The sequence below is a fragment of the Uloborus diversus genome, chromosome 10, assembly GCF_026930045.1.
Source record: "Uloborus diversus isolate 005 chromosome 10, Udiv.v.3.1, whole genome shotgun sequence".
NCBI classification, from domain to species: domain Eukaryota; kingdom Metazoa; phylum Arthropoda; class Arachnida; order Araneae; family Uloboridae; genus Uloborus; species Uloborus diversus.
Genome location: NC_072740.1, coordinates 129078926 through 129097950, shown reverse-complemented (window position 1 = coordinate 129097950; position 19025 = coordinate 129078926). Strand labels below are relative to the sequence as shown.

Sequence of the window (19025 nt, the reverse complement as noted above, 5' to 3'; positions counted from 1 at the left end):
TATTTACTAATTTTTTGACATTTTTTCTAAATGTACGAATACTTTTGTGAGATAAAATTTCCGGCACTTTATTTTGGTTTTTGATTTTAAAAAAATTAAGTTTTGAAAATTTTCATGTAGTTTTGATAAAAATAGATCATAGATCTTATTATAAAAAATCTATTCCGAAATATTAGTTCTAACCAATTAGGGCCTATTTCATTGAAAGTTGTAGGTGTACGAACACGACTTTTGGGAGCCACAGTATGTGTTCAAATATCAAAAAAAGTTCTTAATCAAAAAATGCTCAAATGCGATTGAAAATCTTCAGGCTTAAAACATTTTCATTTTCTGACGATCTCATTTTATCGATCAAAACATCGCAAAAGTTTTTAATGATGCAAGTACGATTTTAAACCTTTCGCAAATTGATCGGCGGCCATGTTTGTTTACCTTTCCTGAAATTGCGCCAATTGACAAGCCGTATAATTTTAGTCGCCAACACTTTGGACCTACGATATGACCACTGACATGACGTCACGCAGCAAGAGACAAGTCTGGGTTTAACGGTATCGTCAGTGCAGTGCAAGTACGCATGTGTTCTCTTATTAAGTTGTCGGATCAAAATGGAGCAATCTTTGAATTTGAATGTTGTGGAAACTGATGATAATTCCATGATTACGGAAGAAAATGCCAGTAATTATGCTCTCAGTGTTTCTAATGAGTTGCGTAAAGAATCTAATTTTGTAAGTAATCCTTCTGAAAATTTGTGTCTTAAATCTTGTGCGGTGTCTGATTCAGATGCATCTTTTGTTTACAATGTCGAATCTGTTTCTCCAAAACAATCGGACGGAACTTATCCGCCCTATGCCAGGAAATCACTTCAATCACCTCATGTTCTCCATGTTCGTTCCGCTGAATCTGACCATTTGAGTGAGAACCATGCAGAATTTACAGCAAGTGAAAACCAAAGTTCATCCCAAGGTAGTAACCTTCAAGTTTTTAAGAACTCTAAACTAGAAGACTCAAGTGGAGGTGTATCTGATCAAAAATTTCCTAAAATTGATACTGATTCCTGTGATCAGAGTGTGATAAGTTCTTGTGATCCTTGTTCAGCTGAACTTCCTGATAATGCTAAAAAGGCTGGTAAAATGGATGAGTGTTTGATAAACCGATTTAATGCGCTGTCTTGTGCCTCTAATCAGTTAAAAGATTCAAACCTTAGCCAAAGCAAAAAGCGTAAAAGAGAAGAAATGCAAAACAGTGACACTGACTCGAATAGTGTGGATGATGATGCTTCTCTTGATGATGCAGAAATTGATGCCATTCCTTTCTTTATTGCACTGGGAGTGCCCTCAGCAGCAGAAGTCGTTGCTGAAGTTTTACAGGATGATTTTGATGAGGAACACATCAATGAGGAAGTTTTGGATGACATAAATTGTGCAACAGAGGTAAGTAGTTTTGATTTCGCCTCGTTCCTCAGAGCTTTTTTGAAACATGCCTTACACAGGGGTCATTTCTTGCAAAGCATGGGCATCTGTAGAGAGAAAAAAGGCAAATAAGTCCAAAATAGGACCAAGTTATTTTTAAAAAATTGACTGTTGCTCCAATTTTTAAATTTGCCTATGAGTTTGACTCTAGTAACTTTGACTGATTTTGAAAGTATATTTTCTTTGAAAATGCCTTGAAGAAACAGTTATATGGAACTAATGTCATGTTCCCCACTCTTGGCGCCTTTTTCCTGTTGGCGCCAAGAAAACGATGTATGACGTATGTCATAAATAGTTCTTAACGATGCTGTTTTAGCGCCAATACAGTGGCGCAGCCACAGGAGGGGTTTTGGGGTTAAAACCCTCCCAGAACACAAGCACATTCATTTCCCCCGTTAAAATCAAGGGAAAAAAGCAAAGTACAGTCAAACCTCCATATATCGAACTTCCACATACCGAAATTTTCTACATATCGAAATCCCAGCAAATTTCTATGTTCATTACATAGAAAAATTGTTTCTATATATCGAAAAAATCTCGGAACAAATCTGATATACCCCCCTCTTGGGGACTTTTTCCTGTTGGCGCCAAAAAAGCGTCGCCAAGAAAACTATGTATGACGTCATATGTCATACATCGTTCTTAGCGATGCTTTTTTAGCGCCAACAGGAAAAATTCAAATTATGTCATTAATTATTTAATGAAATTAATGCATTAATTTTTTTTCGTTGTTTCTCCGGGATACGAGCCCTCGGTCTCATAGTACTTTCGTAATGAGACCTCGGCTCGCCGGCCCTGCCTCGGTCTCATTACGAAAGTACTATGAGACCTCGGGCTCGCCAGGACCTCGCTGCCGCTCGGTCCGTTATCCCTCCGACTTTTAATATACATCACAGTCGGATATAAGTCACAGATCTCCTCCGTTCAGTATACAATAAAGTCACAGATTTTATGTGAAATTAACACCATTTTTGTGCTACAAAAATGCCAACCAGACCAAAATACAAACTACCAGAAACACACTAAAAACACAATAATTCAAAATATGTTCACTTACCTAACCTCTTTATTTTCAATTAGTTTAAATATAAAAAATCTATTTAGGACTCCGGTACGTCCAAACGTTGGACGACCTGACGAAAAAGAAAAAGAAGATTCATTCAAAAATTTCAATTGATACATTTGGACAACATCACAAACCGAACTCATAATTAAAATAGAAAATTCAACTAAATTAACATTAAAAAACAACAAGAAAAAGAATACTCTAAAATAAAGTTTGAATTGAAACTTTATTTTAGAGTATTCAACTTAAAATCTCCCTAAGAGCGAAACATATGAGCACCTACCTCCTAAAACACATACACGTGCAAAAACAGACTTAGAGAAACTACTTTCCAGCGTTCAAGTTGCAAAACCAGGGTTGCCAAGTTATCGCCTTATTGGCGATTTTCGTATCGAGCGAAAAATTAAAATCTCGCCAAGAGGGGGGCATATCAGAGGAGAGCCAAAATCTCTATATAACGATTTTTTTTCGAGACATTCGTAGATTTTTTTTCTCTTTAGTCTCATGTTTAGTCACTGTTTGTCTCATGAAAAATAAAGATTAGGGGAGAAAATTATGTTCACTAAAGGTTGCTACGAAACTCATAAGGAATCTGGGGTTGAGGGGTGTGTAGATAGGTCGTTGTTTCTTTCTAGATTCCCTCAAGTTTATTTCAAATATCTCAGTTGTAACCAGTAACATTGTAAAATCAGTTTCAAGTCATCCCTTTTGTCTGTTGATTATCGTTCCTAGTCGTTTTAGCTGCAGTAAAAATCAGTCAAGTTAAGTAGATTAATTTTTTACTTTCCTCTCAATTTGTCAAAACGAAAATCCCCTAATGTTGCGGATCAAGTTGAATTGCCGACGAATGAAGATGTATGGAGGCGCGAAAATGTAATTTCTGTTATTTTTTTAAAATTATTAACTTTCCTTTAGTCCAATGCTTGTATAAATTAGAAATTAGGTTTCATGCACAAAAATTAGCTTTAATTTTAATGTTTTAGGAGATTTTTAGGATAAAATAAGATTGTTTCTATATATCAAAATTTCTATTTATCGAATTTTTTTTCCGGCAATTTGCTACTTCGATATATGGAGGTCCGACTATATTTGAGTTTTTCCTAGCGGATTAGGTTTCAACAAAATATCTTACAGCTTTTAATGATCGGGAAGGAGTCACAAATTACTTTTCAATTCTTTAATATAAAACTTGTATTTCATGATGGGAGCACCCCACGACTGGTATAAGATTGCTAAAATGGCGTCAGTAAAGCTCTACAGGATATCATGGTCCCTCAGCACTTCCATCACTGCACAAATCCTTTTTAGAGAAATCTATAAAATCTAGAGAGAGGAAGCCTACCGCATGCGCGCACCAGATTTTCTGAGGCTCTTAACTAATTCTCATCGAACCCATTATTAGCTAACATTTGATGTTCATAAAGACATGAATTATTTGAAGAGGAGGTTTTAAATGATCTCGCAAAAAACACACAAAAAATGAATATAAGATTAAAGAAAAACTAATTATAATTATTCTGTGCCTTTTCCCACTTTCTTCGTTTCATAGTGATATCAATACGAATTATTAATTGTTTTTACGCAGTTACTTTGAATGAACCCCAAAGCAGAATACTTTACGATGTTCTGCAACGTAAAATCATTTGACCAAAATTGTTCTGCCAGTACTTCAAGAATTGTACGCGAAAAAATGTGACATTTCCCACAAATTGGGTGTCAAAAATCAAAATCGTTTCACGTGGGAGTTTTTTTTTTTTTAACTGGACTGTTGCTATTTATTTCTGTGGAAATTGGATATTTACGGAAACATCACAGGTTTCAACCAAATGACTAACTAAAAAGGACTGAATTTGGAAAATTAGTTGATCATGAAAACTATGGCTCTCCTCTGATATGCCCCCCTCTTGGCGAGATTTTAATTTTTCGCTCGATACGAAAATCGCCAATAAGGCGATAACTTGGCAACCCTGGTTTTGCAACTTGAACGCTGGAAAGTAGTTTCTCTAAGTCTGTTTTTGCACGTGTATGTGTTTTAGGAGGTAGGTGCTCATATGTTTCGCTCTTAGGGAGATTTTAAGTTGAATACTCTAAAATAAAGTTTCAATTCAAACTTTATTTTAGAGTATTCTTTTTCTTGTTGTTTTTTAATGTTAATTTAGTTGAATTTTCTATTTTAATTATGAGTTCGGTTTGTGATGTTGTCCAAATGTATCAATTGAAATTTTTGAATGAATCTTCTTTTTCTTTTTCGTCAGGTCGTCCAACGTTTGGACGTACCGGAGTCCTAAATAGATTTTTTATATTTAAACTAATTGAAAATAAAGAGGTTAGGTAAGTGAACATATTTTGAATTATTGTGTTTTTAGTGTGTTTCTGGTAGTTTGTATTTTGGTCTGGTTGGCATTTTTGTAGCACAAAAATGGTGTTAATTTCACATAAAATCTGTGACTTTATTGTATACTGAACGGAGGAGATCTGTGACTTATATCCGACTGTGATGTATATTAAAAGTCGGAGGGATAACGGACCGAGCGGCAGCGAGGTCCTGGCGAGCCCGAGGTCTCATAGTACTTTCGTAATGAGACCGAGGCAGGGCCGGCGAGCCGAGGTCTCATTACGAAAGTACTATGAGACCGAGGGCTCGTATCCCGGAGAAACAACGGAAAAAAATTAATGCATTAATTTCATTAAATAATTAATGACATAATTTGAATTTTTCCTGTTGGCGCTAAAAAAGCATCGCTAAGAACGATGTATGACATATGACGTCATACATAGTTTTCTTGGCGACGCTTTTTTGGCGCCAACAGGAAAAAGTCGCCAAGAGGGGGGTATATCAGATTTGTTCCAAAACTATAAAATCAAAAAAAAAAAAAAAAAAAACTTTAAAAAGGTGTCAAACCTGACTCGATTGAGATTCTCCGAAAATAGTTAATATGCTTTCTAAAATGCACAGAAAGAGCAAAGATACAAAATTTTATAAGATCGATTGAGAAAGTCCTACAAAATACTTATTGAATTCAACATGGCGAGCTTTCCGCCAAATTATCGTAATTTGCGAGAATTTTAGATTTTCTTCTAGTTTTATAAGAAATCTGCATAATTTCTGCAAAAGTCTATCTTGAGTTGGAAGATATTTGTAGAAAATCTGCTGTTTCTACAGATTTTCTGGGCCGTAGTTTCTGCAGATTTTCGGCATTGCAGTTGTTGCAGATTTTCGGCACCGCTGTTTCTGCAGATTTTCTGCACCGCAGTTTCTGCAGATTTTCTGCAGAAATTTCACTGAAATTTGCAGCATTTCTGCAGAAAAATTGTCAGTTTTCCTCTCACACTTGAACAGAATTGTTCTGCAGCTCAGGCACCTGTTCTGCGACGTACGTCGCAAATTTAGCAGTATTCTGCTTTGGGGTGAATGAGTAGTTACTAATCTGTAGAAATTCTCTGATATTGAATAATTACGCATTGTAAATAAATAGGAAAGAAAGCAACAATTTTCGATTTTGAAAACCCCTCCCAGAAAAATTTTCTGGCTGCGTCAATAGCAAAAATTCAGATAAAAAAACATGATCAAAGCACTTCAGAACACTATATATATAAAAACAACATAAAACCACAACAAAAAACATCGCAAATATATGATTCAAAAATACCAGAAACTAGAAAGTTTTTGTACAGTAAGAAATATTACTAGAAAGTATTTAAAATGCTTAAATTAACAAATTACAGTAAAACCTTGATATCTCGAACCTCCTTATCTCGAAATCCTTGATATCTCGAAATCCTTGATGTCTCGAAAGAAAAATTTTTCTCAGCATGTTCTATAAAACTCCTATGTATTTTCCATAGTTATCTCGAAATGTATTTTTTCGAAACCCTTGATATGTCGAAATTTTTGCACAGAAGTAGAAGAAAGTTGTTTTCACTTTTCCTTATCCGCTTCACTTTGCTGAACATCATCAAAAACAAATGCATGTACAAGATTTCTAAGAAAAACGAATTGAAATTTATAAGCAACGAAGAGAGAAAATTCACAAAATTAATAATGAACTTCCAGTGCTTATCGTAACGTGCAATAAAAAAAAAGTTAATCTTGAAGCAAATTAGGAAACATAATATATCTATAGCTGGGAGGCAGGGCACTAAGTCACGTCCCCCCCCCCCTTTTCACAAAATCGAGACTTTTACACCATCTTACTCAACTTTTTATGCTCAATTTAGAAGTATAAAAAAGATTTATGTATGAAGATTTCAACGAAAAATTTTTCATTTTATAAGCTCATTAATGACAATCTAATCTAGTAATGAAAATTACTAGAAAAGAAAAATTTCAAACTCGTTTCTTGGCTAACTTTGTTTTTATCACTTAATTCCCTTTTACGATACATACATATAAATAAGTTCAATTAATTTCTGCTATGTACAACTTTTACGGAAATACGAGTTAAATAACTGAAAGTTACTGTATTAAAAAGCTTGAATTCAGAATTCTTGATAGATAAATCAGTGACAGTTTCACTGCAGAAATGCAGACAATTCTTAACAAAATAAACAGTTCTCTTCTCATGGTTATCAAAACGTATTTTTTGGAAAAAAAAAACATTTATCTTTGAAGAAATTAGTACTAAATGAAAGTCTATCGTCAGCTGAATGCTAGAACAAGGAAACTGCAAATTTGCATAAAATTGAATTTTTCACTTTTGTCGAAACTATTTGTTCGAAAGAAACACTTTTGATCGAATGAAATTTGAAATGGTGGTTGAATAATATTTTAAACCTCGTGAAAAGATACTAATTTCTTGAGTTTTTTTCAAAACATTCTGAAAAACGTTCAGTTGAAGTTATACCTTTTTAAGCATTCATCCCACACTATGGATATGAATGAATTCAATTAATTTTAAAATTATTTAGTTTTGAGCATTCATACTGTGAATAATATTTATTGTTCTTAAGCTTCACATTTTGTTCTGCTTTTTTATGGTTTCTGCGTATAAACGAATAAAAATGTGCTCCAGTTTCAGTTTTCTTTATAAGGAACCATGAACAGTATGCAGCTTGAGAGAATAAACTTTAAATATTTTCCATTATAACTAACATGTACTTCTTTTTTTTACAAAATAGAAACAAGATGTATTTTTTTCCCAGATAATTATTTCATTTGAGAAAAGTATTATGGGCTGAAACCCATTTTACAGGACAAAACTAATTCCTAAACAACCGAAAATCAAATGCTTCTGTAGCGGAGCATAGTTGCAGCAATGTTACTGAAGCCAAAAAGCTTGCCAACACTATCCGAATCCAAAGCGGAAAAAGGTTCTTCCCAGTGGGGGGACTACTTGTCTTCACTCTGATCATTCAAAGCACTCTAGTATAAACATAGTTTTTCTTTGAAACATGATACTTCTGCTGCATTTTTTTAAATCATGTTCGTATGTGTTCAAGGCCTGTTCATCTGAAATTTTAAGAAAAGTCCATTCCATTTTGGGGAAATTTTTGCATTAAAAATTTTATATATTTTTTGAAAAATAAAGAAATAAAAAAAAATTGTTCATACGTTCCCCTCTTTCCCACTACCTATAATTTTTGAAGTTTATATTTAAGGTGTTCATTTGCATCTTTTAAGACTGTACCTGAATTTTTTGGGATTAAAGTAAAATTTTAAGATGATTATCAAGGTAAAAGTTGATTAATTTGTTTTAAAAAAAAGTGAACTTTTCTGGCAACTCCTGTTGCATCTTTCAAGAATGCAAGTCTTTATTTTTGGAATTAAAGTAACATTTTGAATTAATTGTTTAAATTTGTTCAAAAAAGAATGAACATAACCTGCTTTAATATTTTCTTTTCTAACTTAATGTTAGAAAAATTTTGCATGCATGTTATTTTACAAAAGGTAGAATCCATGTCAATTCAACCAATTCCAAGACCTTGATGGTCTTGGAATTTTTTGAATGTAACCTACGTTAAAACTGATTTTTAAAAAAAAAAGTAAGATCCGGGTAGATTTTGGTTTTGCCAGAAAAAATATTCCTGGGCCGAAATACAAATTGCCAAAGTTGGTAACCCTGGCATCATTTCTTACTTGCGATTTTCGACAAAACCTTTCAAGTTCTTTATCTTAGAAAGGGTATAACATATTTTGCTGGGGTTTTATTTATTTAAAAGGTGTGTTTTTTTTCAAACCCAGTGGCACGACAGCCCATGGGGACCAACACCTACCCTTATGAAAATGGTCTATAGAATTCTATAAAAAAAACAGAAATACCTATATAGAGTCTTATAGAATTATGACCCAATTTTCTATAGGCAGTTTTCTATAGAATTCTATGGTGAAAAATTCTATTGGTTTCTATAAAATTAGTTCTATAGAATTCTATAGAGTTATTTTAATAGACTCCTTATCATCAGCGTTAGAAATCAGTAAAAAATCCTACTGGTCCCTCGGACCAGTCAACATGAATATGTACTGGTCCTCAAACAACATCACTGATCCGCCTTAAATTAAACACTAAATATGTTTGTTCCAAAAATACACTTTATGAGGATTACATTTATTAAATTATTTTAAATATAACTGTTTCATTTTTAGCTCTTTGATTAAACATTAAATAAAACACTTAACTGTTAAAAGTGGTAAGCATATAATGTTAAATAACAGTGCGAAAACTTAATATTTAATGGCAATGCAAAACAGATAGGCACATTCTTCTACTGATGAGATTTTTTTAATATACCTGAATGTTTCAACATTTAAAATTTTTGTTTGGCAACATTTAAATCTGCCAAGTATACAGTCCAAAAACAGATTTCATTAAACAACCCTTAAAAAAAGGCAACCAAAAATTTGAATTTAATTTGATCATTTTTACTTCATTTCAGGACATTATCCCCCCCCCCTCAAGTGTGATAAATATTGAGCAAAATGTAAATGTGATTTAAAATTATATAAAACTTTTGAGTAAGAAAAAAGAAATTAAATGATGTGAAATAACGGTTTAACTAATAAATAGCTAAACATTGGCTAGGCAAATACTTTTGAATTTTTTCTAGCACAGTGTGATCAAAAATAGACAGCAGTTGGTGGTCCCAGGGACCACCAATTGTTTTTTTATGGTGGTCTAAGGCAGGTTTCACTGGTCTGGGACCAGTGGACCAGCAGTAATTTCTAATGCTGCCTATAGAAATGTCCTATCAAAAATTGGGCCATAATTCTATAAAACTCTGTACAGGTATTTCTTATAGAGCCTCTATAGATCTTCCTATACAGCCTCTAGATCCTATTAAGAGCCTCATAAAACACAATGACAATCAGGGACTGATTTACGGCATGGCATTCGGGGTCTGGGCCCGGGGCACCAAAGGAAAGGAGGCACCAAACTTCTGTCATCTTTTTTTTTTTTTTTTGAGCAAAAAGACAGAAAAAAACTCCAAAACAGTTTTATGATGGACAATATGAAGAAGTCATATTAGACTCTAAGCAAAATTTAAAGGTTTCCTGTTTTTATGTAATCTGTGATAATTTGATTAAAATACTAAAATTCAGAATGTCAGCCTATGATGGCATATTAAAGAAATTTTCTTGCTTGTTTGATTGCGACAAGCAAAATATTCGAGAAAGTGCAAAAGATCTTTAAAAATCTTACTCCTGTGATTTGGGGGAATTTTTTTCCTGATGAATTTATTCATATTAGTTCAATCATCGGAAAAGAAAGTTTGATGACCGAAAAGTTAAAAAAAAAATCCATGAACTTGGTAAATTTGCCAATGTAGATGCAGCCCTGAAAGCCAATCTCCAATTGTAGTGGAGAACGATCATTTTCGCTATTGAAGAGAACTAAGTGTCCTTTGCGTACTCTCATTTCTGATAGTAAATTATCTTCATTAGCTCTATTATCAATAGAAGGGAGTTTGACCGCAAAACTTGGTTATAAGGTCATTATAGAAGAATTTACTACAAGAAAACAAAGGAACGCAGAAAGCACATTATGATTTACCTTAACCATCATAGTTTCTCCATCTGTGACTGTAAAAAAATTTCTTACATGAAAATCAGGAATTTATTTTAGAATTTTCTTTCTGTCAAAATAATATCTAAAAATTACCTTCATATTTTTTTTTGGGGGGGGGGGGGGGGCACCATATTTGTCAGTGCCCCGGGGCACCCAAGTGTGTAAATCGGTCCCTGATGACAATGCTTTACATAATTAATATACGTTTGACAAAACCAAATTATGCCTAAAAATATTAGGTGTAGCAATTTATTACATTGATTACACATTATTGTTAGATAAATACACTTCATAAAACTAGACAGTGGTACCATTTGGGAGTGCTAATTAAATATTAAAGCCCCTATCAGTATAAAAGACAATGTTAACACGTCCAAACTTTCGGTTATTGTTACTTACATATAAATTAATAATGCAAAAATCACTAGTAAATTAATATCATTACTCCATCATGAGCTTTATTTATTTAGTAAAATCAAATGCTATTTCCAATGCAAAATGAAGTTCATTCTGGATTTAAAATTCAAGTTTTGTTTTATAACTACTACTCATAATTTTTTTTCATTCTCAATTGGCTTAATATAACAATAAAAATATAACAAAACAGCACAAAAATAATACATACTTTCTTACGAATTTGGCAAGGTTCGGTCATTTTCAGCGCAACGCTTTGATGATCGCACGTGCAAAATGGACGATTGAGTTCAGGGCAGAAAAGTGAAAACAGACTGGCGCATGCCCAAAAGAGATTGAGAGAAATATTGCTAGCAAGCTCTCGTGACAAAATACGGAGATTGCATCGTGAAATTTTGATTATTTTATTTACTAAACAATGACAAGAAGTTATAAGATTTCTCACACACTTAGAATTAATTTCAATGTTTAGAAGTTTTATTATTACTTTAAAATAACTCAAACATTGTAAATAATAAATAATTTTTATCTTTATGAGTATATTTTTTAATTATTTAATTAAGTTTGATTTTTTTCTTCGAACTATGACAAAATGCAACAGCATTATTATTAAAGACCATACTACAATCTGCCATTGTAATAAAAAATATGACCTTAACAAATAATTAATTGTTAAAATAATTATTCTTAAAATTAAATAGATTAATTAGGAATTAAACTATTTAATTTTAGGGATTAAACTTCCTAATTAATTAGGGCTTTTTAGCCTTTCCAAACTAGAAGTATTATATAAACACTAATGAAAACTATAATTGCAAACAAAATGAACAAATTCTCAACTTTTTACGAAATTCTACAGTAAGGGAAGTTTTCTGACCAAATTCTATATAATTTTATAGAATTTATTATCTATAGAAACCTTATGCTCAAATTCTATAGCAGTTTCTATAGAACTTCATAGAAGAAATTCTTAAACTATTTTCCTCAAAGGACTAGTCCTGTCCTGCTCTACTTTTTTCTTACACTTCTGATTTAAATTTAGTTCACACAATTACTTTGCTTATTAAGCAAAGTACCATCACTGCTTTAGTGCACTTTAAATTATAGTGCTTTGATACTTATTTTTGAAAAAATTGTTTGCTTCATAAAAATAAAAGAAAGGAAAAATAGTAGTTAAATTAAAAACTTTACCTCAGCATGTTACAAGTGAGTTTAAAGAACTATTAAATAATCTTTTTGTTTTTCTTTCTTTCTTTTTTTTTTTTTGGTATGATTTTATTTTTTGCAAGTTTTACTTACTTGCATTTGATCTTATATATATAGGCCTATATGTTATATACTGAAATACTTGATCAACAAATCTGAAGATCAAGCAAAGGCAGTATTGAAACCTTTCATTTTTAACTGTTTGATATTTAATCACAAAATTAATAAGGAAATTACAATGAAAAAAATGATTTTCAGAAGGAAAAAAGGAATTTTAAAATATGTGTGAAAAAATATGAAAAATGTGAGGAAATAAATAAACAAATAAAAATTTTAAGACAGGCTAAGAATATGAAAAAATGCATGAATCTGAGAAACTTGAAATGTCTGCATATTCATTACCTGAGCATTAGAATTCCCCAATTTTTGCCATCTTAAGTGTCTCCAACTAAAATCAGAGATCAATTTTCAATCCTAAAATCTTAAGAAACCCAGGATTAAAAACTGGTGAGCAATATTATTTTTAACAGATGGCATTCGCTTGAATCAATTTGAAGGCAACTGCATTGACATTTTCGAGTGGATATGGCAAAGAAGACGAACTTACCAGTCCTCCTCTTCTAAAAACAATGGTTGAAAAGAATGGTTGAAAATAATGGTCAATACAAAATTTTTCAAGTCAAAGGAACAGAATCTATTTAATTGATTAAAACGATCGAGTTTTTCAAAAGCGGATGCAATCGGATTTTGAAATGCGCAAAAAATCGGAACTAACTCAAGAAAAATCGTAAAAACAAGCTTCAAATGCACAATTTTGATGATAATCTGCAAAAACTGCCAAATATGTTGAAGAAACTAACATTACACGCAAAATCGCACTTTTTACGCAAGTTCGATTTTGGCTCAAAAAATCCATTTAGCGACCTTTTGGAGCAGTTTTGCGCATGATCGAGGATTGGCACAGTTTGGCTCAATTGGCCCAGCTGGCACATCCCTGCGCAGGCTCGGATTTCGGCACGAGACAATATCTCCCGGGCTCAGTTTAGAAGTTTTCGGGCTCGGGCTTTCAAAAATGAGCACAAACTAATCTCTACCCTGAACCCACCCCTGAAATGAACAGCAATCTCAACTTTATTTTTTGATCCAGCTACTTAAAAGTTCTAATTTAATCGTAAACCAATTGCACATTAAAAAACTTTTTGCTTGAACATGTTCCGAAGAAAAGAACAAAGAATCAAAACTCTGGGGAAAGCACTGAGATAAAATAGACTGCAGCACCCCCCTCATACTCCCCTACTATCTTGCCACAGTCCCCTACTCTTAAAACTTTCAAGTAAAAGGATGAAAAACTACAAGCAAATGTCTGCAGAACTGGTTATACTACAAAAATTGCCACTCAAAAACGACAGTTGAAGCCTGCTTCTGTGTGACAATTTCGATAAATCAAGGGTTTTGAATAATAAATTTCAAGATAACTATGGGAAATAAGAGGAGCATTTTTTAGAAAATGAAGGGGATTTTTTTTTTTGCGATATCAAGGGGTTTGAAATACCAAGGTTTGACTGAATATGTTTTGAGCATCTAAAATTGATTTTAAAATGCATATCCTAAAGCTTTTTGTAATCAGGGTTGGCTTTCTGCCGGCAGAAACTAGTTTTGCCGTGCCGGTGGCAGAAACTGGTTAAAACTGGCAGAAACTGGCAAAAACTTAAAATCGTCTTAAAAAACTAAAGTAATTACTAAATAATATTTGTTTAGGTAAACAAAAAAATTTAACTTCATTTCAAAAATAAAAAATAAAATGTTATGCTAGTGCCCTTGATTTAGTTCAGAAAGGGAACTTTTCAATTGCTGATGCTCGTAATATTTAGATTTATCTAACAAAAGACGAAAATCCTATGGGTTCTTAGGATAGAGGAGTGATATACAAAATTAAACTGGCATTACTGTTTGTAATTTACTCGACTGTTTGTAATTTGCTCGCAAATAAGCTTCATCTAAATTTCTTGTGATTGAAATTATCATGTGCTTCCAGAAGAAAGTCAAATTTTACTTGCCAATATTAATCTAGATTTTGTACCTAATATCACAGCTTTGCAAAACAAATTACCCCACTTCTTGAAACTCATTTTTCCAGTCGAATTTTTACCACTACCCTAGTTACTACAAGATGGACCAGTTTAAAAAAATATATACAATTTGAATGTTTTATGAATATTGCTTGTTCCTTGATGCTTGCCTGCTAGCTCTTTTGTTGCAAGAATATTCTAAAGTTTCTCATTCGTGCATATTAAATTGAGAAACTATTTAGATTTTTGGAACCACCTTTTCCATGAAGCAACTGAAGGGTCCAAACAATGTAACATTTGATTCTGAATTGTGATAATATTGTAAATTAAACTGTGCTTTGGTTAACAATTAATTATTTTTTCCATGCATTTTCTACTGTCTGTCAATAGTTTTTTTTTTTTTTTTTTGTCATTTTGAGAGTTTTTGCCCGTTTCTGCCGAAAATGTGGCAGAAAGTGGTTTTTGCAATGCCGGTTTTAACCGGTTTCTACCAGTGGTTTTAATCACCCTGACAGAAACTTGCCAGCCCTGTTTGTAATGCATGTAACTTCAACTGCCCTATCCTTTAAATCCGTTTTTAAAGTATGACAACAAAGGTAACTTTTAACCTTTTTATCTTTCAGGTTTATATTCATAAGACATTTAGAGATATGATTATTGAGAAACAAGAAGAATTATTGGAAAAACATAGGATCCTCACCTCTTCCGAAGGGTAAATTTCTATTTCCTTCTTAAATTTTTTAATAGCATCTCAGTTGACTATTCACTTAGAAATGTTGTGTTTCTTTTTCTTAGCTCAGCTGCTCAGAGCTCAAGCAGTAATGATGAAGATGTTGTTGACATTTTTGCTGTTCTTCAGGTAACTATGGATTGTTTCGTCTCTTGTTTGTTTATGAGAACCCTCTATTTCTTGCAGGCTTATATTATTATAATGGAAGCCTTCTTGTGATTCAACAAGGCTTGAACCATCTCTTTCTCCTTCAGTAATGAATTGGGTTTTTAACTACAGAGTACCGACCAAGGCTGTAGTCATGGGTAGCCTAGGGGAGACACTGCCTGCCCTGGGGAATGTTTCACCTCCCCTAAGCAAATATTAAAGAAAAAATTAAAAATCATCTTCACTGCATTAAATTTGGATGTATGAAGGTCTTCTTCCTCCTCTTTTTTATTTATAAAAGGTTTGTTGGGGTAAGTAGGACCCCTTTTGAGAACAATTCGTTTTAAACCTTATGCAAAAGTTTTGAAACAAAAAAAAATTTAAACTTATTGCCTTATTTTATCTTGGACATTATTAATGAACTAAAGTTCTGGATAACCATTGTATTTTTTTAAAAAAAGCAGATGGGTATCCCACTTACGCCATACTAAGGGGTAAATAGATCACCCCCTTTTATTTAAATTTAAATCAAGCATATCTAAAACAAAGCGGTAAACAGATTTTACTTGATAAAGTGTGTAAATTTTTTGTGTGAATTATTTTTTTTGTAAGTGCATCTATTTACAAGATATTTACTGTCTTTTAAATGTATATGAGAGAAATTCTTTAAATAAAAAGAGACAAAATTCATCTGTGAAATTTATTGAAAGCCTATAGGCACATATTTTACTTTTAACATATAAAGGTGTGTTCAATAAAAGTAATAGAGTTGATTAAGGTCGATTTCAATAAATTAACCGTAACTATAAGCTGGAAAAGAAATTGTAAACATTACATAGCTGCATCTGTTTAACCCGTAAGAGGGGAGGTGCAATGTCACAGACCGCTTAAAAGTTCATCCCACCACTCCTATTTCATTTTTAGTCCATTTGAATGGTTTTTCCCAATAGCTTTTCGTTTTGTGACCTTAAACACCTCCTTTGCTTATCAGTATCCTTTGGCAAGTGCATCTAGTTTAAATTTCAGTGCATTCTTTAGGATCAGTCTGTGAGACCTTACCTCCCCTTCAGTGTTAGAATTTTCAACAGTAGTAGTAGACATGGCTCTTAACGTTAGAATCACAGATAAATTAATATATCTTATCTGCATTATGCAGAGGATATGCAAAATTCTATATGAGGTTGAGAGTTGTGTAAAATGTTCGCAAAAGTTACGTAATAACTGTCCTAGGGGTAATGAGGGCTGAATTATTCCCAGAAACATGGTGCTATATACTAATAGTTAAAGTGCTGTCAAAATTTTCCCATAATGTGATATAATCAATTGTCTAGTATTAAAATGTTCCATATACAGGGTGATTATAATTAAAGTTCCATTTTCAAAACGCTGTAAAAATAAAACCACTGGTCAGAATGACGTCAAACTTCAACGGGATATTATCGAAGAAGGGAGGAACTTGATGGCAGAAGAAAATAAATAGTTAAAATTTTTAGCAACAGATGGCGCTGTAAGCATCATAATTTAATAATGGTCGACTACAAATGACAAATAAATCATAAAATATTACCTAAGGTGTAAACTATACGTTAAAACACCATACTACTTAGCGTGCACGAGGGTACAGGTGTGATACTGTTAGTTAACTAAGCCCATCCAACACGGCAAGGTCATATCACATTGGATGGGAAAAATCGGTTTTTAATTGTCCTGAGGCCGAAAACCGCATAAAAAGCAGCAGTAAAAATCAAATTGGTCTTTAATTTTCGTGAGACTGGCGCAAAAGATGTTCAGTATGATGTACCCCCGTTTTCTGTAACAAGTTGAAATCGAGAAACAGCATGTTCTACGACTGATTGAAGTGTTTCCGGGTGTGTTGCGCGATGCATGCCTTCAGCTCAGCGAAGTTTACAATCGGAGCACTGAACACAACAGCTTTCAGATATCCCCATATTCAAATGTCACACGGGTTAAGATCAGGTGATCGGGACAGCCAGGTCTTTCATTGAGACAGTCATAGTGAACTTCTCAGATGCGAAATGAGGAAAAAAAACGTGTATTAGGCGTTTTTACAACAACTTCAATGAGTCGTGCGCATGACAGGTGTTTTGATTTATATATTCTGACACTTGCAGAGCCATCTATTGCTAAAAATTCCAACTATTTATTTTTCTTCTGCCATACGTTTCCCCCCTTCTTCGATAATATTCTGTTCAAATTTGAGATCATTCTGACTAGTGGTTTTATTTTTACAGCGTTTTGAAATTGGAACTTTAATTATAATCACCCTGTATATTAAATAGTCAAATAAAATCATTAATAAATAATAGATTCGGTTTTATTACGAGTAGTAAATTATTGCTGTAGCATATGAATTTTCTTGAAAATCTTAAGGCCGTAGTAAAATATCCTCAGAAAAGATATATTTCAATTAAAAATTCAAAAATATTTTTTCCGAGCTAACAAAAGTTCAAAGACATTCAAAGGGAAATTACAAGAATTTAGCTTAATTAAAAAAAAAATTTTTAATTGAAAACAGAGCGGTATTGAGACGTCACATACCCTGTGCTTTAAAAATGTAAATAGTATATTGTTTTACAACAATGCCACGGGAAACAAAACTCTCTTCCTTGTGTTTGAAAAAAGAGGAATTGAATGCAAGGTCAGCACATGGTGCCATGCAGAAAAAAATTAATTTAGGGCATTTTGTTTGGTTTGTACATTATCTTTCCAATGTTGATAAACAAGGACTTTCACGTCTCATGCTGATGCGGTGAGACATAAGAGATTGACAAGTAGCTTGAAAAATCATGCTGGTTTTTTTCATTCCTTGTTCTTCGTCTACTGAAAAACGAATTTATTATGATGAAGCAATCCAAAGCTTTTGTTCCAAATTCACTCCAAGATGAAATTATGAAAGAGGAGGTTTTCTTATGCATTCATTTGCAACTTTAAATGATTTATTTGTAATTTACAGGGATATTGACGATTCTAAGACAGCAAAAAGAATCAACTAATCTGCTAAAAGTTAAGTACATAATAAAATTTGGACTTGTGAACCTTACTTTAAATTCCTCCTTATTAAGGATATTTTTCATCATTCTTTGTAATTCACCTTGATGAAACAACAACAAGGCAAGTAAAGATGCAATTTGACATACATTTATCGTACTTCTACTTCATAAACTGTGTTGAAGAATAAAAGATTGAATCCATTTTGTGTTGTATTTTTGAAACGTTTTATCATCCACCAAGAAAATTAAGCTTATAAATTACATGTAAGTTTTTAAAAAAGTCGATTTTTGTTGTCCTGAAAATGTCCTAAACTTTTTTCAAAATTGTGTCCTAAAACTTTTGAAATCACTACTCCGACCCCTGAAAATTGATGATTTTATTTATTTATTTTTTGCGTATTCTTACAAAAGTAAACAATATTTTCAATTATACTATTTTTTATACAGGAGTATCCTGATCTTGTGCCTCTTGAAACTGTACGAGACATGGCTATTGAATTTATGTTTGCAAGAATGACTGATGCTTTGGGGGATATATTTTGTTAAAAATTATAATATTCATTTATACTTATTGTATCAGCTTATATATTTTGTTTAAATAAAGGTCCAGCTCTATTTTATATGACTATGGGCTGAAATTTCAAAAAGTCAATTGGTCTAATATTGATTTTGTTATTTACTTTTTATACTTATGAATTTTCAACATGTTGTTCATTTTGCTGAGTTGAAAAGTTTCCTTAATGCTGTAAAATCAAATTGACAAAGTGTCAGAAACGTGAGATATTTAAGAAGAAAATCAAAAAAATTCTTCAGGTGATTGAACTGAGCAATGTGTACATACCCTAGCCTATAGAGAGACTTTAACCATCTGAAAATATGGTAAAGTCTAAAGTTACATCTAGGTTACAAC

The 19025-nt window shown here is 32.6% G+C and overlaps 1 protein-coding gene across 1 annotated transcript; it reads left to right on the top strand.

Moving 5' to 3' along the window:
- The first annotated feature begins 571 nt into the window (after nucleotides 1-571).
- Nucleotides 572-18761, top strand: LOC129231566 (uncharacterized). The gene is made up of 4 exons (XM_054865924.1): nucleotides 572-1430; nucleotides 14851-14939; nucleotides 15023-15086; nucleotides 18563-18761. Exons 1-4 carry the CDS (start codon nucleotides 606-608, stop codon nucleotides 18659-18661), a joined length of 1077 nt encoding a protein of 358 aa, XP_054721899.1. The 5' UTR covers nucleotides 572-605; the 3' UTR covers nucleotides 18662-18761.
- The last annotated feature ends 264 nt before the right edge of the window (nucleotides 18762-19025 follow it).